We start from the raw sequence: 25,720 nt of genomic DNA, 5'->3' as shown, positions 1-25,720 counted from the left end.
GAGCAGAAGACCACCACAGCAGAACAGAAGAGACTTAAGATCCCCACGGCAGAGCAGAAGACCACCACAGCAGAATAGAAGAGACTGAAGATCCCCACGGCAGAGCAGAAGACCACCACAGCAGAATAGAAGAGACTGAAGATCCCCACGGCAGAGCAGACGAATCCCACGACGGAGCAGAAGACCACCAAGGCATAGTTGAGGACCACCGCGGTGGAGCAAGCGGGACTGTAACAAAGGGCACAGAAAGCTCAAGGTTGGCTTCTGGGACTGTATCAAAACAGGCAGACAGTTCAGTAATGGCTTCTGTGGCCATAGCAGGACAGACTGGGAGTTCAAGCGTGACTTCCATGATCATAACGGGACAGGCAGAGAGTTCACTGACGATATCCGTGGTCAATGATAGGGTAGACAGGAAGTTCCTGGATGCCCTCTGCGTTCGTGTCAAGGCAAACAGAGGGTTCAGGGACAACCTCCGTGGTCGTATCAGGGCAGACTGATAGTTCATTGATGACTTCCGTGATCATGTTGGAGTGAACAGAGAGTTCATGAGCGACGACGACTCCTTGGGACGAGCTGGATAAGTGTGTAGGACCCACACGTACAAGATGGCCACTACCATCACTGGCAAATGCACACAATGGTAGAAGGATCTCAGAGACCCCTTGGGACTATCTGGCTGGGGATGCTTACCGCTCATACTGATGTTAGCGATGGGTCTGCCACACGGGAAATCAACCCGAAACACCCATGGATAGTCTTCCTCAGTTCTGGAATCTCGATCATGATGGTTACAGGTTCTGGCATGGTGGCCGTGACAACAGGAGAATATGGCGTGGCACTCATGACGGCTGGAGACACTGGCATGGTGGCCGTGACAATTGGGGACTCTGGCGGGTATATCATGAATGGTGCGTTCATCCTACACCACACCCACAGTTAAAGCAGACCCACTCAGCTGCAATGCTTGGTTAACATAAAACCAAAATAACAAGAAACAGCTGAACATAATCACAACAATCATGAGCACAGGCAATGGACACTGGGAAATGAAGTTCACAATGATAAAGCACATCCGAGAGGAGTGCCCACTGGTATTGATCAAAAGGCACTCCAACTGGAGGATTCAGTTCTAAATGAGAAATTGCATCCCTTTTTATCAGTACTTTGATTGTCTTTAGCTTAAAATGCATTTCTTCAGGCTAAATTGTTGCTAACGTGACAGATATGGGACTTAGATTTTCACATTCACACAAATTAACGCTTTTATGTGTTCTGTCACAAAATAAATGATTTTATTATTAAAATGTACAATCATGTAAAATAAGCAAAATAGTTGGTCATTAAAATACCGACGGCACATGGATTCCCGGGAAACCTTTTGAGTTTTATTTTAAAGCTTTAGTTTCAAAGATGTGGAAAGCCTGTGACTTGTTGATCACCTTCTTCTGAGAAGTTCAACTCAAGGTGTGTTTACTTAACCTTCAACATCTGTTTGAGCAGATGCCCAGGTTCCCTAAACCTATTCTAATGAGTGTTTATTTAAGTTGAAGAGGGTGGAGTTTGTGATATAACCAAAAGATGTAACGGTCTATATATATACTAAACTTTGTCACTGTTCTTTACCTTCCACTCTTGAGTCCAAACAGGTAAGGTGATTGCTTTGAGTCTGCAACTACCCAACCTTTAATTCACATTTTCTTGTTATGCTCATTAAGTATGAATTTCTGTTTTTTTCAGGTTCAAGCTGAAAGAATGCAGGCTCTTCAGGTTCTGTCTCTGACTTTGCTGTCCGTGCTGGCGGTCAGCGCTCAGTCCATCAGCTCTGGAAAATGTCCAGAACCTCCTGTTCAGCAAAACTTTGATCCTGCTAGGGTAAACGTTTGCTTATACACTGTAAAATATTCCACCTATTTAAAAACTTAAGTTCAGCTGCTGGCTTTATAATTAACTTGGTTGTACAAGTCATTTCAACTTAAATTACATTAAACAGACTTAAAATTTAGTTGAATCTCATATAACTTACAAAAAAAGTTAAAATTGCCTAAATTATTTTTGATGAGTTTAAGTAATGTAAAAACATAAGTTACCATGACTTAATGATCATATCATTTTTTATTATTATTACTATTATTATTTTTGTAAATGTGTCTTAATCTGTATATTTACTTTTTTAGTATCAGGAACATACTACAATAATTATGACCACTTTATCATACTAAAGCCAAGAGGAACACGAAATAAATCCCATATTGATAACAAAAATTATAGCAGAAATAGTAGAATTTTAGTATTTGTTCATATGAAACTTCATTTTCATCACAGGACAAAACCATGTAGCATAACTTCTTATCATTTTGTTCTTTTATAGTACATGGGCAGATGGCATGAGATCATTAAGATTCCATCCAAGTTCCAGTTGGGCGAGTGCTGCCAGGCCACTTATACTCTGAGTGACGGCATTGTCCTGGTTCGAAATGATGAGCTTCTGTAAGTATTGATGAGCAAATAGTACGATATAAATAAAATATCATACATTTGTTAATATTCAGAATATAACAAGTATATAAAATAACAAATAAAATAAAATGGATTCTTATATTCAGAATATTCAGAGTTTTGCACTTTCTTCGGAAATGGCTTAAATGAACCGAATATCTTTTCTCTGAACATCCTCACAGTGCTAATGGCACTATCAGCTTCATTGAGGGAACTGCCAAGATTGTGGATGCATCAGAGCCTGCCAAACTTGAAGTCAGCTTCTTTGAAGGTAAGTCTGAACAAATCATTCTTTTCAGCTGGTTAATTTGATTTTATTAATTAATCTTTGATTTGAGTTATCCATGATGTTCTCTTTCAGATGCTCCTCCTGGCCCCTACTGGGTGCTGGCCACTGATTATGATGAATACACCCTGATTTACTCGTGCTCTGATTTCGCCGGTCTCTTTCACGTTGAGTATTCCTGGATCATGAGCAGGACACGCACACTTCCCAAGGAGACCGTCTCTGCGCTGTTAGACATCCTCAAATCCCAAAGCATCAGTACTGATGGTTTTACTGAGACCGACCAGACACCGGGACTGTGCAGCGGCATGCCTTAATACAGCCTTGAATAATGAGCAACTGTGAGATGTGTTGTGGTCTAATTACTTTTCAGTTGGCATTATAAAGTTAACCAATATTCAACTAGCTATTGTGGAATTTTTGTAGGCTATACTCTTGAAAGAAATGCATCCTTTCTAAAATTTTGCCAATAGTTAACCATTTTAATGATGACATGCAAATGACATTAATACATAATTTGAAAAAGAAGTGTTACCGATAAGATACAATAAAATGCTCTCAAAGGTGAACTTAACCTTCAACCAAAATTATACTGTTTTAACTTCTGTTAACATAGTTGCAAATCCAACCATTATGTTTGTACCGAAGTATCCTTTCAATTTTATTCAGAGAGAAAGTTTCCAACATAGAAAGACACTTATGGAATGGAACTTTTGGTTCAAAGTTTGTTTTTATTGATTTTTACAATATAAATCACATTCACAGTCCCCCACCCCTCACCATCAAATCTCTAGAATAGCGTCCTACTGCCCATTAATTCAAAATGGGATTGTAAGAACCGAGCATACATACAATACATATAAACATGCTAACAAACAACCAAATACATACATTAAAAAACATTTTTTTTTAAAGTGTCAATAGTGCATTATTTAAGCAGACTTATCAACATAGTCAATAAAAGACCGCCACATCTTAAAAAATTAGCATCTTATTCTTAGCGAATACCTAATTTTTTCGAGGCAGAGACAAGACATCATATCTCTAATCCATTGAGTATGAGTGGGTGGCAAGGGATCTTTCCACTTTAATAATATTGCTCTACGTGCAAGCAGGGAAGAGAAAGCAAGGACTTTTCACATTGATGCTGACAACCATACGTCCTCTGGAGCAACTCCAAATAATGCCACCTGAGGTTCTGGCTCTAATCTATGCTGAAGAACCGCAGAAAGGGTGTGAAATATCGATCGCCAGTAACGCTCTAATTTGGGGCATGTCCAGAACATGTGAATTAACGTTCCCTCAGCACATTGACATCTATCACACATAGAGCTAGTACCAGGAAACATTTGAGCTAGTTTAACTTTGGATATATGAGCTCTGTGTACTACTTTAAACTGTATAAGTGAATGCCGAGCACACATTGACGATGAGTGGACCTGTTTAAGGACACAGTTCCATGTGTCTTCGGAGAGTGATCTGTCAAGGTCTTCCTCCCAAGCTTTCTTAAATGTTATCCAGGGATGAAGATGCCAGATTGATCATTATATTATAAATAATAGCAGTCGAGCCCTTGGCTAATATGAAAGGAACCTATCTAAAGGATTTCCGGAAGGCGTCGCTGAAAAGTCTGGTACAAGTGACTAAACGTAATTTAGTCAAACGTAATCTTACTTGCAAGACTCTAAAGAAATCTGACTTGGTAAGACCAAAACATAATACCAATTGCTCAAAAGAAGCAAATAAATTATCCAAAAATAAATCTTTGAAACATTTTAACATATTTATATTAGCTAGAGCTAATAGTAGTGGGCTTAGCGGACAGCCCTGTCAAGTTCTGCGGTGCAAGTTAAATGGCCTAGAGTGCAGACCATTGTTAAGGACTACTGCAGAGGGAGCACTATAAAGTAATTTAATCCAAGAGAGAAAGACTGGGCCAAATCATGACCAACATGGCCAAAAGGTTGCTATAACTAAGTTGTGTGGTGAAGTTGTTACAGCGTTGTCACAGCGTTGTCACACTGAACCACCGTTCAGGGCCATTGCTTAAGGTTGTACCTAGGGTGTCTAGACGGGTCCGTGTACTTTTTGATAGTTTGTTTTTCAATTTGAAATGAAATAAACAAAAATGAGAAAACGCGCCTTTATTTATAAAAAACGAGATTTCGGCTTGATTTTTCATTTTTTGGTTCACGATCAAAAACGGATAAATGACTTCAAAATCAGTTTTGCACATGTGGGCGGTCATTAATCCATAATCGTTTTATTAATAAAAGTTTAACACTATGCAGGACTTTTTTTATTGTAGGCTACTATTGTTGTTGTGTTTTCATTAAAAATAACATTGAACCAAAAATAAGCATTCGTTTGAAAGGTTAAAATCCATAGGTTTTTAGCCTATACATGTGTTACAACGCGGGTATATCATCTCATTCGTCTTATTCGCTTTGTTAATAACGAATAGGCTAATGTTAATTTAAATATATATATATACATTATCGTAGTTAAAGTATCATATTTTCATGTTATAATTATGAAATCGGCTTATGGTCATAGACAGTAAAAGAAATGGACACAGCGATCCCATTGGATTCAACGGAGAAAAGTGAAGTCAATTAGAAGCACTCACTTCCTGATGGCTGAGTGTACTGCGCAGACTCAAACTGAGCTTGACGACGTAGATGTGACGTGAGCAACCTGTCTGTCTTCTAGTAGCTGTGCCAATAGAAATCTGAATCATTCCCTTCTGAAACTTGCAGAGACGGAGAATGTGAGTAGGAGGTGTCCATGAGCTAGGAGCAGGAGAAACTTTTGCTAAGTATTCTGATTAATTATTTTGTCATTTTGCCTCCACGTCCCCCTGATTGCCCACGAGCTTCTCCTCCTGTCCATACGGTAATTTCTCTACTGTGCGACAGAGAGTTGCGTGGTTATGACGCAATCGTTAGCCTATTTTTACAAAAACTGCTTCTACAGGGCCATAACGTAAGATACAAGGTAATGGAGCCTTTTATACATTTTCATGTTTCTTTAGAAATAAATAATGGACAAATGGAGTCTTTAAACGCCTTAGATGTAAAGTTATTCGCTGTCAAAGTGACACCAAAATGAATGGGAGTCAATGGGATGCTAACAGCAGGTGGAGGTCCGCTAATCAATGGCGGCGCCCGGGGAAGCTTCAGTTTTTTCCGAAACATTGGCCCCCTGCTTATGGCTGACTTGCTGCCACCTACTGGCGGTCTTTCATATTGAAAGTATTGTTACATGTAACTTCATATTTTTCACTGTTGCATTTAATAGTCTCTTAGTATGCAGTTGAATTTGCTATGTAAATGCATTTACTGTGCCACCTTTGAGCTGCATAAAATTGTGTGTATATACATCTAAATTCCATGTCAGATACAGATTTCATCAGACAGCTTATAGTATCTTACTGCAATTGTGTTGATTGAAGATTAAGAAAGTGATGACATATATTTACAGGTTTTCAAAAAACATTTCTACATTTGCTCACAACATTTTTCTTACAAAAACCTAATTTTGCTGGACAATGTCTTTTACAGTAGGTTATACAACATAGCCTAGATATAAGGGTGCTAACAGAGTGATATACAACACTCTTTAAGAAACGTTTATTTCCATCACACTCTAAAGTGATCTAGAGGAAAATAAATGAAAAAGTTAAAATTCCAAAGATTTAAATATAAACTCTGTATGCAACAGCATACTGTAAATTAGTTAGTACCGCGGGAAGTATAGGGGTGCTGAGGGTGACCCCTGGCGTGGAGTCCAGGAAAAAGAAATGGGTGGTAATAAAAATAAAGTTTAAACTTGTGTCGTGTTTTGGCTATAGGCATACATATTACGTGTGTTTATGTGTTTGTATTTTATGCTGTATTATAATCACTGGGTCACCAACTAAAGACAAATTGTAATCTACAGTAAATTAACACATCCTTCTTGACTCTCCAACCGAGTGTAATAGTAGGCTATGTTAAGAAGCCTTTAGCGTTATTATGAAATAGAATCAACCTGTATGTAACCAGTGCTCGAAGTGGTACTCACCGGTACGCAGTACCGGCACTTCTGCATTTTACTCCAAAGCGTACCTGCAGTGGCGGTTCTAGAGGGGGGCCAGTGCCCCTGTGACAACAAGCTTGGACCCCCTTGTGGCCCCCCTAAATGTGGAGTGTGAAATAATTTTTACAAAACTATTTTTTGCTATCGTTGTTTTTCACATCCGTTATTAGACAGTGGCAACACAGAACACAAATGTAACCCTAGAGGGACTGCTTAAATCGGATCTGCAGGTTTTTTTCTATTCAGAAGTTGGTGGACGTTTTGCGCGAATATTATAGTTAAAGCAAAGAAGGAAATATAGAGGTGAGTAAAGTTGTTAATATGTTGTATTTGTATTAAATGCATTACAGAAGTGTAACGTTAGATCAGCTAATCTTAACCTGGCCGTTTGTTAGTTTGTGGCAGTTTGAAAAAGGATAAAAATGATCAACAAACTCATGGTGCTGAGTATTTTTACTTAAACGGGGATGCAAACAGCGCGCTTTTCTGCGCCTCTTTTTCACGTCAGTTTGGGTGACTTGCAGGGGCGGACTGGCCATCTGGAGCACCGGGACTTTTCCCGCTGGGCCGCTGGCCAATGTGGGCCGGTCCACCCGGTACACAAATATATTTAAAAAAAAAAAAAAAAAGACGGAAATCATAATATTACATCTCTACGCAAATGGATGAGTGAGTCGATCGCGCGGGCGCGGCCGATGAGGAGTGTGTTTTGTATGCATGCGAGTGTTTTGCCCTCCCTCCCTGTTAATTAGTTTGGTCTACTCCATCTTGAAATACGCCCCCTTTCACATCTCATTTACAGAGAGCGAGAGATTGATCCGTTACAGCGAATTTCTCTGAGCAGATAATTACAAATAATTGTCCATGGATGAAAAGGTGGAAGAAAAGAAAAGGTGGAGCTGAAAAGTTAAAAAAGCATTAGATGTAGTAGATGCTGTGAAATGCTTCAAATGAACAGATTATGCATTTGGCGTGAAGGGAAGTTGCAGTTCAGCAGGCTCTGACGGCTCTAGTATTACAGCTGAGGTCAAGGATAGCGAGGCTGGACCAAGCGGCACAGTCAGTGTCAGAGATGATGAACCAGCGCCTGCTGATGATGACCAAAAACACCTCTCCCCCTCCCTACCTGTACCTGAGCCAGTGAAGAGGATGGCAATCAAACTGAACCGGTAAACTGAAATGAAATCAGTAGTAGCATTATTTAGCTCGCACTAGTAAACTATGTAGTTAACAGTGCTGAGAAATTAGTTCTTAACTCAACAATTAGTATAAAATTTAAATAACCCTTGTCAAAAAATCCTATTGGAATTTCAGTTTATCCTGTAGGATCTTATTGGATTCCAATAGGATCTTATTGGATTCTTACAATCCTATTGGACATTCTGATTTATTTTAATGGAATTTCACTTTGTCCTGTAGGATCTTATTGGATTCCAATAGGATCTTATTAGATTCTTATAATCCTATTGGACATTTTGATTAATTTTAATGGAATTTCACGTTGTCCTGTAGGATCTATTTGGATTCTTATAGGATCTTATTAGATTCTTAGAATCCTTCATTCAGATTTATTTTCATGGAATTTCAGTTTGTCCTGTAGTATATATTTTTTTAAATTCTATATCTGTATTTCTATATGTTGTGCTGTTTTTCCAGGTAATTACAATTAAATATTATAAACATTTATACAGCAAGATCATTTTAATCATTTCAATTCAGAAATTATATACATTATAGATAGATTCATGAATAAAAGAATATAAATACAATTTAGGTAGAATGTCATGTAGTCGACACAATAAAATTATTTATTTACACTTACAGGAACACCATTAAATATTAAATATATTAAATTAAATATATAATATTAAACATTAAATATATAATATTAAATATTATAAACATTTATACAGCAAGATCATTTTAATCATTTCAATTCAGATATTATATACATTATAGATAGATTCATAAATAAAATAGTATAAATACAATTTAGGTAGAATGTCATATAGTAGACACAATAACAGGATTTATTTACACTTGCAGGAACACCATGCAGCTCAGTTACTATAAAAATATTCAGACATCAGCTGAGCTTTATGCTAGGCCTACATCAAGCTCGATGCTGTTTGGTTGTAATGCAATATAGCATGTTTTTTTAAAGCGAATGTGCACAACCTTGCGGACAATTTCCAGAGGTTTTACAATCATACGTGTTGGAGTTGCCACCACTTCTTTTATATGGGAAGGAGATCCTTCAGACACAAAACCAGCAAGTGTGGTTTGTAAAAGCTGAACTTGGATGAGCGGATTGTTTTTGTGATCATGTATGATATTTACAATTGACTCAATCTTTCCAATGCAACCATTATTTAGCTGGACAGTAAAACTGTTGTGTTTGTACTCCTTTCCGTATTTCTCTGTCGTTAACAGTTTTCCATTCACAATTGCTCTGTCATATGTCTCTGCAGAGTACTCATCATTTTCAGATAGATCACAGACTGGGAGCATTAAGAACTTCTCTTTGTGATCTAACATTTTTTGTCGAGAACATCCCAGCAAAACAAGACCCTCTAGCTTTTGCGCCTTAGCAACAAGAGGATAAACACCTAGCCAGTCATTGACAAGTTTGCCCACCCTATTTGAGACATCAGCACTAGTCGTTGTTCGTTTAAGTAGTTGGGGAATTGACTGAAGTATGTTGAATTGGCGTGCAATTTGAGATGGAATACAATTTGTTCCATGACACAACCTCTTCAGTTTCTGGTTGTGACCCTCAAATGAAAATGCAGATGTACACCAAAGAGGTCCATACATCTTGACAGAGAAGGGCAAATGTGTAAGTTGATGGACATTGAAGGACATTTGGCACAAGCCATATGTCGTTGGTATCTCCTGCACAAACTTTGTGATCTTGGATGTTGCTGCTACCAAGTCATTTTCTGTGACAGTGTCTTTCAGAAAGCAAAACATGGCAGTGACCAGAAGTAGCCAATGTTTCAAAAATTTAGTTGGAAGAATCTTGTACAGAACAGGACCACTGTAGAATAATAGCCAGCTTCTGCATTCTGCAGCCTTCCACCTTTGTGCAACTTTCACAGTTCGTGGTATTCTTGGTATATCAGATGGAGGTTTGATGGTAAGCAGCCTTTGATCAACAAGCTTATGTGATGTCCCAATGTACCATGGGCTGTCATGGTACTTGCTATTGAACCACAAGTCCAAGAATTGCTTTGTCACTCCCAAGGCAACACAGTGCATGTAGTCAATTGGAAAGCTGTTCACAATGTCAAAACCAGTGGAGGGATTCAGGAGGACTAATGGTGAAACTGTCTTCACCCCAAACACATGGTCAACATCGTTCTCAATGGCCCTCTGCCCACATTCAATGACATGGTCATGGGTTCTTTTCTGTGCCTCAGTGGGTGGATAGACTCTGGCATATCCTCTTCCCTTTGGCACTGTTTTCCCTTCATTTAAGCAATGTCCACATCCATATGCACCATTGAACTGATGTATACCTTGAAGCACACATCGGGCTACTGCGTCACATGAGCATACAATAGGGAAAACTTTAGACACCACAGTTGTGTTTGTATGTGGGTGTCTCCATTCCAGACCTTGTGAATTGATTTTTAGAATGTCATCCACAAATTGCTTAAGGTAGGTGGACATGTCAGGTTTACCACGCCCAAACCAGACACCTGCGAGTATCATGTTTTTGAAACGAACATTTGGTTGGAGTTCGTTTATTACACATCTGATGGGCCACAATGAAAAAGATGAAGATTTAAACATTGGAATGCCATCACAGTTCCATAGTAGTGATATGTCATTAGCTGTGAAATTAGGAAGTGTTTGATACATTTCACCCTTTCTCACATCATTTGTTCCATATACTTCTGATTGAAATGCACAATCATCTTTTTGTAGGATGTCTCTTAGCTGGTCTTCGATAGAGAGACTTATATAAAAATTGCCTTCTGCAATATTCTTTTTTGGGTCATTTATCTCATTACACTCTGGACAATGCATGTTGTTCTTTGGAAGATATGTTTGGCAAATGTTGCAGAAAAGGTGAACATTTATGGTGCTTTTCCACTACACAGTACCAGCTCGCCTCGGCTCGGCTCGGCTCGACTCGACTCGGCTCTGTTTGGTTTTCCACTGTGTAAAAGTTGTACCTGTACCGGCTTCCAGGTACTTTTTTTCGTACCACCTCCGGCGAGGTTCTAAGCGGGCTGAGGCGATACTAAAATGTGACGTGAAAACAAGGCAGACTGCTGATTGGTCAGAGAGAATTGTCACTATTCACTGCGTCATCATTGCACGCGCCAGACGGAGTATACTGAATAAAAAAACAGCAAAAACAAAAGCAAAAACATCCAAAAACAGCATACACTCGATTTCCTCCATTGTCCTGTGTGTGTGGGTAGCGGGTGTGTCTCGCGGGTCTCGCGTAAAAGATTAAGTCACGGCAGTTTCCTGCCGCGTCGCTATGACGACCAGGTACTATTGTGGAGGTACTATCTGCAATGGAAAACGGAGCGAAAAGCGAGCCGAGCCGAGCTGAGTCGAGGCGAGGCGAGGCGAGTCGAGTCGAGCCGGTACTGGTAATGGAAAAGCGCCATTAGAGACTCAGATGGATCATGGAATATTTTTCGGAAGAGGTGGAGAGACTCTGGCAATATGTTGCTACTCGGGAGAAAGACATTTAAGAGCTTTAAAAGGTCTTCCACAGCACTTGCTGTTAAACTGTGCCTCAGAGAAAAGGACAAAATTAGAACTATTGCCTGTGCAATTGTTATCTCTGATCCTGTGTAAAGAGGGGCCCCAGATTTTTCAAATTGTGCATTTGAATCAGAATTTGTGACAGCAGTGTCATCCATAGTAGAGTCTATTTCTTCCTGAGTGTCACTCCACTCATCTTCACCATGGTCCATTTCATCAAAAGAATCATAAAATTCCTCCTCGTCTTCCTCACTGTCCGCAAGGGAGTCATTCTGATGGGTAAGATCATCCCAATTGTAATGAGGAGTGTTGTTTGTCCGCCATCGACTTTGGAAGGGGGCAACTCGATTCTGGATCCAAAAATCTAGTAATATCAAAGACTATTTTAACATGTGGCAGTGCTTTCAAGTAATACTATTATAAAGATATACAGTGCTATGCATACATTTAGACACCCATGCTAGGACATAAATGAGTGAGTGAATGAATGAAGGTATCTAGTGGCTAAACCATAGTTGTATAGATGATTTTCTTTATTTCTTTCCATCTGATACCACCAATAGATTTGTAAAACAAATTATGTAGAATTAAATGGTCCATAATTTAGATATTTAGAATATTGTTTAGTAACATGTTATGTCCTCCAAAATTCCAAATATTAAAGAAACATTACTGAAATGAAATGTTGAACATTATTTTAATATAAAATAAAATAATTAATTATACAAATATAATCTCGGGTCTGTTTTGACTGTAAACCATAAGTGTGGCTACAATATAAATTAACAATACTAGAGGGTTAAAAAACTTTCTTTACAACAAAAACAAATAATTATATAAATAACATTGTATTAGATGTACAATGTCAATATTTATGAAAAATAATTTGCATTATTCATATTTTAAATTTACTAATTATTTCAAATGTATTGAATTGAAATGATTATCTATACTCAGCTTCAAGCTGTAAAAATAGGGTACCTTTTATAAGGGCCTCGTTGTTTTGCATTCATTTCAATGTAGGGATATCATCTTGTTTAGAGGAATCATTTGTCACTGTTGTGGAAAGATTAAATATGTATAACGTACTGCATATGTAAATGATAATAATTATAATACACAATCTTGGCGTTAGAAAGTTAACATAATAAAAACTGAACGGAATTTTTTTTTGTATATTCATACAAAGAACACCGCCCACAACTCACATTGTAGGCATGAACATTCAATTGCGCATGCGCATTGCGCATCCTTCCTTGCTCACTCACTGCAGCACAACGGTCGGAGGAGACGAACTTTCTGGAAGACGAGCTGTGACAAACAATTGTAAGTAACATATTTAAACGTTTCTTTATATTAACATTTGACACAATCTAGAAATATTTATTTGTAAACCTGCGTAAAATGTTTTTTTTCTTAACATCTTAAGACAAGTGTGGTCAGTAACGGTAAGTTAGTCATCTATCTTTCGATATATATAATTAGGTCATGTTTAACGGTCTTTCTTACATTTATCAACTACTTACACCACAAGTAGAAACTTTTAAGTAGAAATACACCATATAGAAACTTAAGTAATTTCTTAAACGTTATTTTTGTAGTTAACATCACAATGGACTTAATCAGTGGCTATCGGTTATGCTTCGGACGTAACGTTACGTTTCTGTTGCTGGTTGCTTAGTAACAGTTTTAAACATTATTTTGGAGGGAAATGGCCCCCTTATCTGTTCTAAATCCACTGTAAACCTCACAATATAAATGAGAAACAACTTGTGTTCTTTGACCTTGAGCATGTCTCTCCTGAGAGAAAGCAAGCAACAGGCTGTCGTAATGTACGTTAAAGGTGCCTTATGTAAAAATAAATAAATTCATACTCCACATTCCATACCAGATGGGGGCAGTATACCTCCAGAAAGTGAGTTGGTCTACTCTAGAGTATGAATATCTTCAAGCTACTCCCCTTCACCTTTACCAGTGAATATGTTCATATTCGTTTTGTTCATATTACATTTTTATTGTTAGTTTGAATTACATTAATTTGACAGACAGCATTCGCTGATGTTGACCAAGCTAGCGCCAACGTAACCAGAGCTTCCAACTCTCACGCATTAACCGTGAGACACACGCAAACACTTTTCACACGCTCTCACCCCACACATCAATTTTCTCACGCACAGAAAAATCGCGAAGCAAAGAGGACACGGAGACCGACAGACTAGACAGAGCAGGTTAGTTATGATATAAAAAAATCTCAGCTCTCAGATTCTGTCAATTAAATACCGTTTTGGCGCTTGTAAATGTTACACGACAGATCCCTAGCGCATGTGAACCGATCATCTCTACTAGCTAATAGTAAAAAAATCACGAACACTGAAAGATACAGTAACGTTAGGCTACAACTTACCAAAATGTATTCCTCATACATAATATCGACCAATCAGTGTTTTTTATCATCGTGAAGAGGTCAATAACACAGCTGGAGAACAATTATGTCAGATTTACCTCAGGAAAGCCATTTAATAAACATAATATAGGTCACGTAGTTGGCAAGAAAAAAAGAGCAATAGAGATTGTGCTATGTGTACTATATTACAATACTGTATTTATGAACGTTATATACGTTTATCGAACAGCCTTCGATACATTTCTATGTTATAACTTCCCGAAAATCTACACAAACATATAAAACAAACTTCTAACGAAATACTAACAGCATCTTACTTACCAATCCAAAAGAAATGTTGCAAGTTCGAAGTCAAACCTCATTTTTTTCATGTCCATTAGTTGTCTCCAGCGATGGAAAGCAGTGCCAATGTTTACTCTGGTTCTGTTCCTTTTTTATCATATTTTATTTGAATGTAGTAGTGGGCTGTAGGCTACTTTCCACACGATTGACATCAGGTTCAAGTACGCCCACAAGCCGTGCGAGTTATTCGTGTATTGCATGTTTGGCTGGTGGTTATGTTGCCGGCATACCGCCTCCCATGGCCGAAACTGGTATTACGACACCTGTCGGGCCGTGGCTATTAATGCTAATGCTAATTCAGGTTGATATCTCTGCAGCACTATAACTTGACATTTTTTTAATGACATCATCGCCCTTATTTCTTCTCATTCTTTTGATGCATGTAGCTCATTTTTTGGATATTTTTACCTCAATTTTTACATAAGGCACCTTTAACTTACAAGACTCATACAGGCGACTCATAGTTGCTTCTACAGTAACCCGGCTAGATCCACCGGCTGGTGCGAAGCTATATCTGAATTGAGGTCCAGATCTAACAAAACCTTAACCAAGATTAATACACCTATAAAACATTTATGTCTTTTTACATTACATCAAAGCATATAATGTTAGGATAAACACTCTTTGTTTTGCCCACACATCAAGAGCATATGATTGACTGAATATTGTCTTTTTTTAATTTCTATCCTATTTAGAAAATGAGGTTTATGTTAATCCAATGGATTGAAGATCCCCCAACATGGGATGTGCTTCCAACGGAAAAAATTATGAATGGACGGTGTGAAATTGGTGGTTTATGTGATGTACAGTACAAAGAAGAATCCAGCCCTGCAAAAATCTTAAACGTTGGTAAGTATGTTTTTGTAATATGTCTGTGCATTACTGTGATAAACTTGATGCATGTTGTGATGATTATTATTTATAATTTCAGGAACTAGATCTGCCATGCTTAAGCAGCTTCATTCTATTGAGAAAAATCAGTCCATCAAAAGATCCAGACCTGAAGGGAATGAAGAATTAGGGAGAGGGCAGCGCCAGAAATACAGCAGAATACTTTCTGAATCAGAAAGCAGTGAAGAATATGAGGTAAGTTAGACCCAGATGATTGCCACTTTCAGCTAATTTGAAGGTTATATTTGTAATTATATAATTCTTTTTTATTTACAGTCGGTCAGTAAACAAGTTTCTGAAAAGACCGTCAAAAGGATAAGAGCCAGATCCTTTCTGCAGCAGTATAATCTAGAAAAAGTAAGATTATTTCAACAAAGTTACATATATCAGGGCTCTAGACTCATTCTAGATGTATTTAACAGTAGCATACAAGAAAGAAATTAAATGAACAAATATAAAAAATAAAAGACTACATAGACTTTACTGTATAAATTATACATTGATTCTTATTAAAGTTCTCACAAGACTCTTATTTTCACAGCACCCATTCACTGCAGAGGATCCACTGGTGAGTAAATGATGTAATGCTACATTTCTCCAAACCTGTTACAAATAATGAAACAAACTCATCTACATCTTGGATGGTCTGGTGTTGAGTACATTTTCAGCAAGTTTTAATTTTTGACTGAACTACCCCTTTAATAACTACATACAAACTGTATTAACAAATGTTTTACAATTCTAGGAATCAAGCAGAGAGGCAACAACATCCACAAGGACAAGCAATGACAGTGGAGTCAATCAACAAATTTTGGCTGAATTAAAAGAGATTAAGAGTGTTCTTGTGGAAACTCTTACACTTTTAAAAAATGGTAATCCTTTGAAAAGTTTTTCATTTTTCTAAGTGATTGCGTCAAAAGATATAAAAACCTATTTTGTTGTAGGATGCACTCCATTAATGACTGCACCAGTCCAACCTCTCCCTGGACCCACTTTGGATTTGTCAGCCCCAGAGTCTTCGCCTGTACCTGCCCCTTCATCTCTACTGCCTCTTCGTGTAAATGAGACTAGGAGTAATAATGACTGCAAAAAGGTATCGTTTTTAAGTAACAATGCCTTCTTACTAGGGCTGCATGATTTGGTCAAAAATTCTTCATTCCGTGAGATGAAATTGTCCTGAGAGACTGAGCACAAGCTCATGAAGCTCCGCCCCCTGTGTGTGCAGCAGCAGGCAATTTGCATTTAAAGGGCACACACTAAAACAGCGCGTTTTTCTGAGCACCAAAAAATGACAATTTAAACATACTGTAAAAAGATATCTGTGGGGTATTTTGAGCTAAAACTTCACATGCACACTCTGGGGACATCAGAGACTTATTTTAGATCTTGTGAAAAGGGGCATTATAGGTGCCCTTTAAAAGAAGTCAGAATTGTTAGATTATGTTTGGTTCATATTTTCAGCCTTTTTTCTCTTTTGGCTAAAAACCGAAAATGACATTTTACATGAGACATGATACAGATTACGGTATGTAAAATAGACAGAATTGTAAATCTGACACTTTAAAGGAACAAAAATACAAGTAAACACAACATAATCCTGACAACTTCCTCCAATGTTTGTTTTATTTATTTATTTTTCTAGAGATATATGCAAATTAGCACATATTTAAACATAACATTTCAGAAAACAAAATTACAAAAATGTTTGCAAGTAATGTAATCAATCATTTGGAGAAGTATGTCAATATAGGGTATGCGTTAGGGCTGGGTATCGATTCAGATGTTACAATTCGATTCGATTTAGATTCGCAAGCTCTCAAATCGATTCGATTTCGATTCTCGATTCGAATTTCGATTCTCGATTCGATTTTTCGATTTCGATTCTGAATTAGATTTCGATTCGACTCAATGAATATTTAATACAAATCCTATATTTATTAAAAAAAGAAAAAGAAAAGAAAAGAAAAGTGAACATAAGTTTTCAAGTGTTTAATTAATAAAAAGAAATTAAGAGCCACAAACCTGTATATTAAACTCTTTTTATTTTAGGTACACTTGGGTATTAAAACAGAACCCAACTCTATATTTCAAATGCATACAATGAATAGACAGGATTTTGATGCAAGATGAAAAATTGATGCTGAAAATTGGACAAGTCAGAACAGTCGCATGTCTTGATCAAACAGGTTAACAATCCTCACATAAACCCATATAAAAACATTGCATATAATTTGTATCTGTGCCCTTCCTGTCTAACAGCTAGGCCATATACATAAATTGAATAAAGTTATCAAACAGTCTGTGCTGCATTAATTATAAATTATATATAGACTAATCAAAGTTAAAAAAGTTCTTTAGTCAAGAGCAGTGAGTGTTTTTCTCTGTTCCCTTTGTTATTTGATTAACTTTAACGACAGAGATAATTAGTGGCTACTGTGTACTGTCCCTTTAAGACCAGCCGCTGTTGACAGAGACGCGGATCTCACACGCGCCTCATTCTCTCACGAGTCATAACTCTTCACGTTCATCATAAGACTGCTCTTATGTTATGAAAATACTCAACAAAAAGACATTTTGGCATTATTGTGTGTTTTATTGTTCGTTGAAGCGCGAAAGATAACTCTATTCTGGGCTGTCTTGTGCGCACGCACGATATCATCGCAAGTTTTTCTGTGTCACAGTCAGGACATTCACAGGCAGCGAGATCTATTTTGTCTTGTCGCGTATGAATGGTTTAAAAGCATTTGCATGAATAAGAGTGGGATCATGTAACACTAGCCAAAGGATGACAAAAAATTAACAGATGCTGCATTGCGTTAAAAGCCCAGATTTGTTTATTTCATACAAAATCGCAGCATTTTGCGTCATATAGCCTAATTGCGTATAGGCTTGACATCGCGATTGCGATATGATTAAACGTGCAACACTAATTGAGGTTATTTTATGATTTAGATAAAACTAACATAAAATCTCACAGCATTAGCTATAAAATTGAGTTTGCAAGCCTATATGAACAGTGGGTAATAGATAAATAAAGATGGAAAAAAATCGATTCTTGGCGTTTGAGAATCGATTTTGAATCGACCACATTTTAAAAAACGATTAATCGAAAAATCGATTTTTTTGCCCAGCCCTAGTATGCATGTGACGTCACCGTCGGCTGGATTGATTGTGGTCACGCCAACTGAGTGGCAAAAAGCGGCAGCATAGGTTTCTCCTATTAAATCCAGTCACACAGCAGCTCGTCTGCCACTCAGTCCGGCTGAGGGAGTGTGATATTGCCTTGATGTTTCTTAGTATTTTTTTTTTACCCTATTCACCTGGGGTGTCTTGTCGTAACTCACAGAATGAATTAATCAGGCTGAAAAAATATTGTGCTTTCTACAATGGCATCAGTAACTTTTGCTCTTGGATGATTCTGAATCTACGCTCATAGGTTTCATCATAACAAACAAAATATTATCAAGTTCACTTTTTAACTCTGTTACTGTTTCATTGTTCGATCACTGTTTTCAGGTTAGAATTGGCCCCAACACGTCCATTGGTGCCGAACAGTTTGGCCACATGAAATGGACAGATGCAAAAAAATCAGCAAAAGACCTTCTGGTGGCTGTCTTCGGAAGAGCAACACTGGCAACTCACTGCTACACAGGAAAAAGTTCCAATGCCTTCAAAGACAAAGAAGCAAAGCCACAACTGGAGGCTCAAAAAGTGTCTGACATAATTGGTGAGTAACTTATTTTCCTGAAAACAAGTTTTGGCGGGATTGTCATTGTCATTTGATATATAAAACAACAGGATATAATTATACTCAGGAATTTGGAAAAGTATCTACTTTTTAGAGCAATCTACTTTAGAGCAACAGGGCTCGACAGTGCAAGCATTTCACTCGCATTTGCGACTAAAAATAGATGTTTTTTATTTTTTTCAAGCAAGTCGTTTAATAAAAATTGTGCGAACAAATAAAACTGCAGTGGCTGTTGCTGATTGTTTAAATCTAGCGGTTTGGTGTCTCGTGTTGTAAATCCTCTGACCAATCAGCGATCTGTAGTGTTTTCACGTCACATTTTAGTATCGGTACGGTGCGCTTGTAACCTCAGCAGAGGTGGTATGCTGCCATTTAAAGCTTGCCGGACCGAATATGTCATACCGGCTGTGTCATAAAACGGGCTTCATTTTAATGGAGATCATTAAGTATTCGAGTATTCGTTTTCTTGGGACCTGTCAATTATCGAAAAGAGAAATTTAAAAAAAATGCCTCTCCCTAGTAGGTCTGGGACGATACACCTGCCTTATAACTGCCAGATGAACAAAGAGAGAAGTTGATCAGGTGGTGTTGGTTATGTTTTGACATAATTATAAATTGCCTGAATCACTGAACTCATTTAGAATCTAATCTCAGGCTTAAATGTTTATTGTTGATTACAGCATCACTGTGATTCTACAGCAAAAGATTTTTAGCATTTTCAATATAATCTAAAAATTCTTAAAAGTTGTTCTGATCAAAAGACTTTGAAAATACTTTATGAAGAAACACTGACACACTGACACTGACACTCATCAATAATCAGCCTGTGAATCTCAACAATGGTGACATAAAGCATGTTGCAGTGCATCCTGGGTGCCACCAATCAAAACTTATTCATGACTCCCATCATGCATTGCGGTATGAATAAATTATGATCTGAATTGTCTTACTAATTTCCTTTCCCTAATTGAATATTCTGTTTGTCACCGTTGTTGAGATTCATACACTGATTCTTGAAGTCTGTGTGTGCCTAAAAGAAAGATTTGTTTTATCAGAACAACTTTTAAGAAATCCTTTAGATTATTTCAAAAATTCTGGATCTTATGCTGTAGAATCACAGTGATGCTGTAATCAACAATAAACATTTAAGTCAGAAATTAGACTTTAAATGAGGTCAGTGATTCAGGTCAAATTATGATTGTGTCAAAACATAACCAACACCACCTGATCAACTTTTGATTTTGTTCATCTGGCAGTTATAACTCAAATACAACAGCCAAACAAAATCTAAAGTTAATGATTTAAGAGTCAAGAGCCCAACTAAGGCAAACACTGATCACCATAACGGTGTCTTAAAATTATATTTTCTCCTTCAGTGATTCTGCTTGTTAACATCAGGTGTCTTCAATAATGCTCAATCATCACTCAATGAATCACTTAATTAGCTCATTAACTTTAACACTCTTGAGTCTGGAGCCAAATAAACTCCCAGGAGAGTTCATTTAACACTGGAGTTTTTGCTGTGTTATAATGATTTAATATAAGTAAATTTACTTACAAAACTTTTATTTCCTTTATTTCAAGTATATATAGTGATAAGTTAAAATCTACCTTAAATGATTAAGGTATCATTAAAACCTTAAAAAAAACTTTTTTTTTTTACAAAAAATAATAATAATTTACTTAGCAGAGGCTTTAAAAGAAACGGTATATATGTGTACCTTTTAATGCTTGGGGACATATATGTACCTTGGGGGACAGAAATGGACTCCTGCTGTACCCCTATTTCTGACAGTGTATAACAACCGCCTCCCTATACATTATCCCGCTTATTACATGGCTACCTACCAAATAAATCAATAATTTGACACAAAATATTGATTTAAAAAGGAGTTTATTGATTTAAAAACGATTGTATTGCTTCCGCTAAAGAAAATAGTCCGTTCCGTCTCTATGGTTGCGTCCATAGCAACGCTCTGTTTTTCATGGCAACGGTCTGTTATCAAGAAATAACAGACCGCATTCTACATTGGAATTTAACCAAATGAAGGAAGCATCTCCATAAAGCTTGTCTGCTGAAGGAAGCATGAAGTGCTCTGAAAATGTCCTGGTAGACGGCTGCGTTGAGTGGACAGCACAGTGGACCAACACCAGCGATGACACGGCTCCCCAAATCAACAGACTGTGGAAACTTCACACTGGACTTCAAGCATCTTGGATTGTGTGCCTCTCCATTCTTCCTCCAGACTCTGGGACCTTGGTTTCCAAATGAGATGCAAAATTTGCTCTCATCAGAAAAGAGGACTTTGGTCCACTGTGCTTTAAATCCAGAGTCAACGCAGCCGTCTACCAGGACATTTTCAGAGCACTTCATGCTTCCTTCATTTTCCAGCAGGATTTGCACCTGCCCACACTGCCAAAAGAACCAAAACCTGGTTCAATGACCATGGTATTACTGTGTAATTACTGTGTGATTTCATGTAATATTCAAATTTTCTGGGATTTTGATTTTGTGGGTTTCATAAACTGTAAGCCATAATCATCCAAATTATAACAAATAAAGGCTTTAAGTATCTCACTTTGCATGTAATGATTCTATATAATATATTAGTTTCACCTGTTAAGTTGATTCAGTTAACATCCACAAATGATTCAGTTAACATCCACAAATGAATAAGCGCATCGATTCAGGGAGCAGTGCAAAGTGCAAGAAGATGAGGCACGCGGGAGGAGGAAAAATGCCGACTGTAGCTTGTTCTCACACGACAGCATCAAACTTCTGTCACGCTGACACGTTAACCCCAGGGGATCTTTTAAAAAACTTTAAATTCTTGTACTCAAAGTCAACGAAAACCGAGCAGGACCAAAGAGACTGTGAACGCATTGAATTCAGGGAGCAGGCTAGGTTACTACAAATGATGGCTGTGAATAAACTATAATATTCAGAAGTAAACAGTGTAGCTGACAGAGTGTTTATGTATACCACAACCTTCTAAGTGCTAGTGCAAAATGCCCGTGCAAAATCAGTTTTTGAGTGTGTTTTTAGTAATTGTTGGTTTGGTGTGTTTGAGTGCTCATTGTTACAATTACACAGCAAAAGTTCAGTGACATTTTTATTTGTGCATGGTAGAAAGCACACAGTGAACTCCGAGAAAACGCTATGCTTGAGGAAACAGTTTGTGAATAGGCTACTACAAATGATGCCCGTGAAAGAGACTGTGAACACATTTAATAGGATATGTTTAGTTGGTGAATAGCATAGGCTACTATTACACAGTAGTGATAACTTTAAGTGCACCAGAATGAAATAAACAGAAGTAATAACAGAAATAATTCAGAAGTAAACAGCATAGCTGACTTACAGATTCAGTTAACATCCAGAAATGAATAAGCGCGTTGATTCAGGGAGCAGTGCAAAGTGCCCGTGCAAAATCAGTTTTTGTGAGCTGATCGCCGTAAAAAAGTTCAGGAGATATTTCTTAGTGATGGCTGATTTCAACAGTTTCAGTATGATAAAAAATAACTTTTATATTGATTCAATGGATTAATTGCATTTTGAAAAAGAAGTGTCATGAATTTATTTCATTTTTGGGGGAAAATAATCAGTTTTTATAATAGATCTTTGAAAATCCAAATCTGGATTTGAATTTTTTATGATATTATAACCTAAAGATGCTATGTGAAAGTTTGAAACAGAAAATAGTGGTTTTCATCTTGCCACTTTCTTGGTAAAGAAAACACATTTTTACTCAAATTAATCAAAATGGATTTATCACGTTCTGGAACCAAACTATAATATTCAGAAGTAAACAGTGTAGCTGACAGAGTGTTTATTTTTAAACCACAACCTTCTTGGGGCTTCTTTGACCGAAACAACCCTCTAATGTCAGAATGTTTATTTTTAAACCACAACCTTCTAAAAATGATATATTTAACGATATATTTTGCATTTCTCATCCAAACAACGTCAAACTTGGCACTGCACTTACTTGTGCCCGTAGCGAGACATCTGGCGAGTTTGAAATCCATCGGACTAACGGTTCGAGAGATATGCGAGTAACAGACACACACACACACACACAGACAGACAGACGTTTCTGTAATTTATAGATAGATACAGGCCTAGGTGAGATCACTAGTGACATCATCACAGCTGAGAAAAATTTGAATGTTGACAGTTGCTATAGCGAACACTCATTCTGTTTGACTATCTGCATTACTCTGCAAAGATTGTTTGCTTTATTGCAAACATTTTTCAGCTTGAAAAAAAAAATATTCTGCTCTCAAAAAACACCTAGCCATGCTATTCGCAGTGAGTCTGCTGTTTGTATATTTATACAACAAGAAAAAACTGATGGCAAAGACAACGAAGGGACAACTCCAACAGCTTTCCAAAAAAGATAAAGGTAAGCACATTGGCATTGTACCATCTCCATATATCTGAGCATATATTAAATCAAGTAAATCAAAACTAGTAAATCAAGTAAATGATCATTTATACATTGAATGATCTCCATCAACTGTGTTTTGATGAGTGCACAATTGAAATGTTTTGTTTTGTGTTATTTGCTGCTCTAGGGCCAGAACTTACAGCCGATGAAGAGGAAGTTGATTTGTTCTGGGCGAGCCCAGCTTTAAAAGGTGATACACTTCATCAAAATCCTTTAACTTCTGGCTTATGTTGTATAATTATAAAAGGGTGATCTTGGCATTTAAAAATAGTTGAATTATTTTTGAATTAACAGTGCAATCAAACAAATATGAGGGTCATTGACAAATTAAGCTTTAAAAAGGTGTTTTTAAAAAAAAATCTTTTCAAAACTGATATAATGCAGTAAATGATCTCCATCAACTGTGTTTTGATGAGTGCACAATTGAAATGTTTTGTTTTGTGTTATTTGCTGCTCTAGGGCAAGGACTTACAGCCGATGAAGAGGAAGTTGATTTGTTCTGGGCGAGCCCAGCTTTAAAAGGTGATACACTTCATCAAAATCCTTTAACTGTTGTATAATTATAAAAGGGTGATCTTGGCATTTAAAAATAGTTGAATTATTTTTGAATTAACAGTGCAATCAAACAAATATGAGGGTCATTGACAAATTAAGCTTTAAAAATGTGTTTTTTTTTAAATCTTTTCAAAACTGATATAATGCATATTTTGAGTCATGAACAGTGTGTTTAAACAAGTTTCTTTTGTTAAATAACATTTCAATGTGTAAATTTTTAGCCTAAGGATAGCTTTAGGAGGCAGAAACAGCGGTTTCCATGGTAACGGCTGTACACAAAGCAGCGCAACGCTCATAAACGCTGCTTTATCAGGAATGATAAAGATAGATTCAATGCAAATAACATCGAAACTTTTCTAAAGACAGTCAGTTCCCTTCAAAGTTACATTTATATAAAAAACACGCTGCGTTTTGACTTCGAAGCGTGCAGTGCTGCTCATGTTTATTCAACGATGTTCCAAAAAAAAACTAAAAAAGGGGGTAATAAATGTGCCTACAATGGTTTTTATGGGGAAGGATTCAATTGCACGCGCATTAGCAAATGGTGATTAAGGTGTAAACGGGAATGTCTCTCTCTACTTCTGATCCGATCGACCAAAACGCATCTTAATAGCAGGTGTAAACAGGGCCATTGATATCCCTCTCCCCTTTTTTCAGTGGAAGTCTATGGGGTGGTTACTCATGTGCTGTAAATGGTTGCTAGATATGATGTCACAAAGCTCTGTCCAGTGTTAAGTCTGTGAGATTTTCTGCCTGACTTTTCACCCGTTGTGCAAACATCGTACGCCCGATCGCTTTAAAAGTCATAGCACACTTCTACTCAATAAGGCACACAACACCTCATTCATGGGTCTACGGCAAATGTGGCAAGACGAATTACGCGCAAGGTTTTTACTTAATCTTTTAGGATAATAAGCAAGTGAGATAGTAATAGTGATGCTTCGCAAGCCCCACTAACAAATCAGAATTGTGTGCAACATGAACAAGCCTTAGAAACGTTCTGTTTCTGAATTTAAGATAAATTAAACATTAACTGTTATTTCCTGTAGCCAGGCCAATATGCGTAACTCTCGCGTGTCACGTGACCAGACTGTAATCGCAGCTTTGCGGTTAAAAAAAAAAATTAAAAATCGCATTTCATCGTATCGCGATATTATCGAAAATGCAATTTATCGTTCAGTCCTAGTCGTAGTTACTGGACTAACATATACTCTGGGATATTGTTTATTTCGAGTCGGAGTGACTGTCAGACACGTTCAAAAGTGAGTAGCTTTAGAAAACTGGATCTGTGCTGACTCTGATTTTTATTATACTGATAAAAATGAAGTAAATTAAAAAATATAATAGTTTCTGCTTTCTACTTTTACCACAGGGTCTGAGTCTCCAACTGAGAACGACACCGCCTCTGTGAACGACACCGCCTCTGTGAACGACACTGTGATCGAAACCGCCACTGTGAAGGACACTGAGAACGACACCGCCTCTGTGAACGACATTGCCTCTGTGGCCGACACCGCCTCTGTGAAAAACATTGCCTCTGTGAACGACACCGCCTCTGTGAAGGACACCGCTTCTGTGAACGACATTCACACCGCCTCTGTGAAAGACATCGCCTCTGTGAACGACACCGCCTCTGTGAACGACACCGCCTCTGTGAACGACACCGCCTCTGTGAAAGACATTGCCTCTGTGAAAGACACAGCCTCTGTGAACGACACCGCCTCTGTGAAAGA

The 25,720-nt window shown here is 37.5% G+C and overlaps 2 protein-coding genes across 2 annotated transcripts; both read left to right on the top strand.

Moving 5' to 3' along the window:
• The first annotated feature begins 1,589 nt into the window (after positions 1-1,589).
• On the top strand, positions 1,590-3,187 carry LOC311087430 (apolipoprotein D-like). Its single transcript, XM_084120748.1, has 5 exons — positions 1,590-1,649; positions 1,741-1,875; positions 2,372-2,490; positions 2,682-2,770; positions 2,861-3,187. Exons 2-5 carry the CDS (start codon positions 1,756-1,758, stop codon positions 3,100-3,102), a joined length of 570 nt encoding a protein of 189 aa, XP_083976874.1. The 5' UTR covers positions 1,590-1,649; positions 1,741-1,755; the 3' UTR covers positions 3,103-3,187.
• Positions 3,188-15,109: 11,922 nt separating this feature from the next.
• Positions 15,110-19,510, top strand: LOC311087077 (uncharacterized protein; the record flags this gene model as incomplete). Its single annotated transcript, XM_084120327.1, has 7 exons — positions 15,110-15,191; positions 15,274-15,428; positions 15,510-15,590; positions 15,775-15,801; positions 15,979-16,105; positions 16,178-16,326; positions 18,750-19,510. 7 exons carry the CDS (start codon positions 15,110-15,112, stop codon positions 18,966-18,968), a joined length of 840 nt encoding a protein of 279 aa, XP_083976453.1. The 3' UTR covers positions 18,969-19,510.
• Positions 19,511-25,720: the final 6,210 nt, after the last annotated feature.

The sequence above is a fragment of the Abramis brama genome, assembly GCF_963993115.1.
Source record: "Abramis brama genome assembly, chromosome: 7".
Taxonomy (NCBI): Eukaryota; Metazoa; Chordata; class Actinopteri; order Cypriniformes; family Leuciscidae; genus Abramis; species Abramis brama.
This window is presented reverse-complemented; position numbering and strand designations above follow the sequence as displayed.

What these genes read in the sequence shown, in the direction of transcription:
- LOC311087430 (XM_084120748.1), top strand. Translation starts at nt 1,756, where the DNA reads ATGCAGGCTCTTCAGGTTCTGTCTCTGACTTTGCTGTCCGTGCTGGCG. An exon ending in AAAACTTTGATCCTGCTAGG is followed by an intron (nt 1,876 to 2,371) that starts GTAAACGTTTGC and finishes GTTCTTTTATAG; the next exon opens with TACATGGGCAGATGGCATGA. An exon ending in TGAAGTCAGCTTCTTTGAAG is followed by an intron (nt 2,771 to 2,860) that starts GTAAGTCTGAAC and finishes GTTCTCTTTCAG; the next exon opens with ATGCTCCTCCTGGCCCCTAC.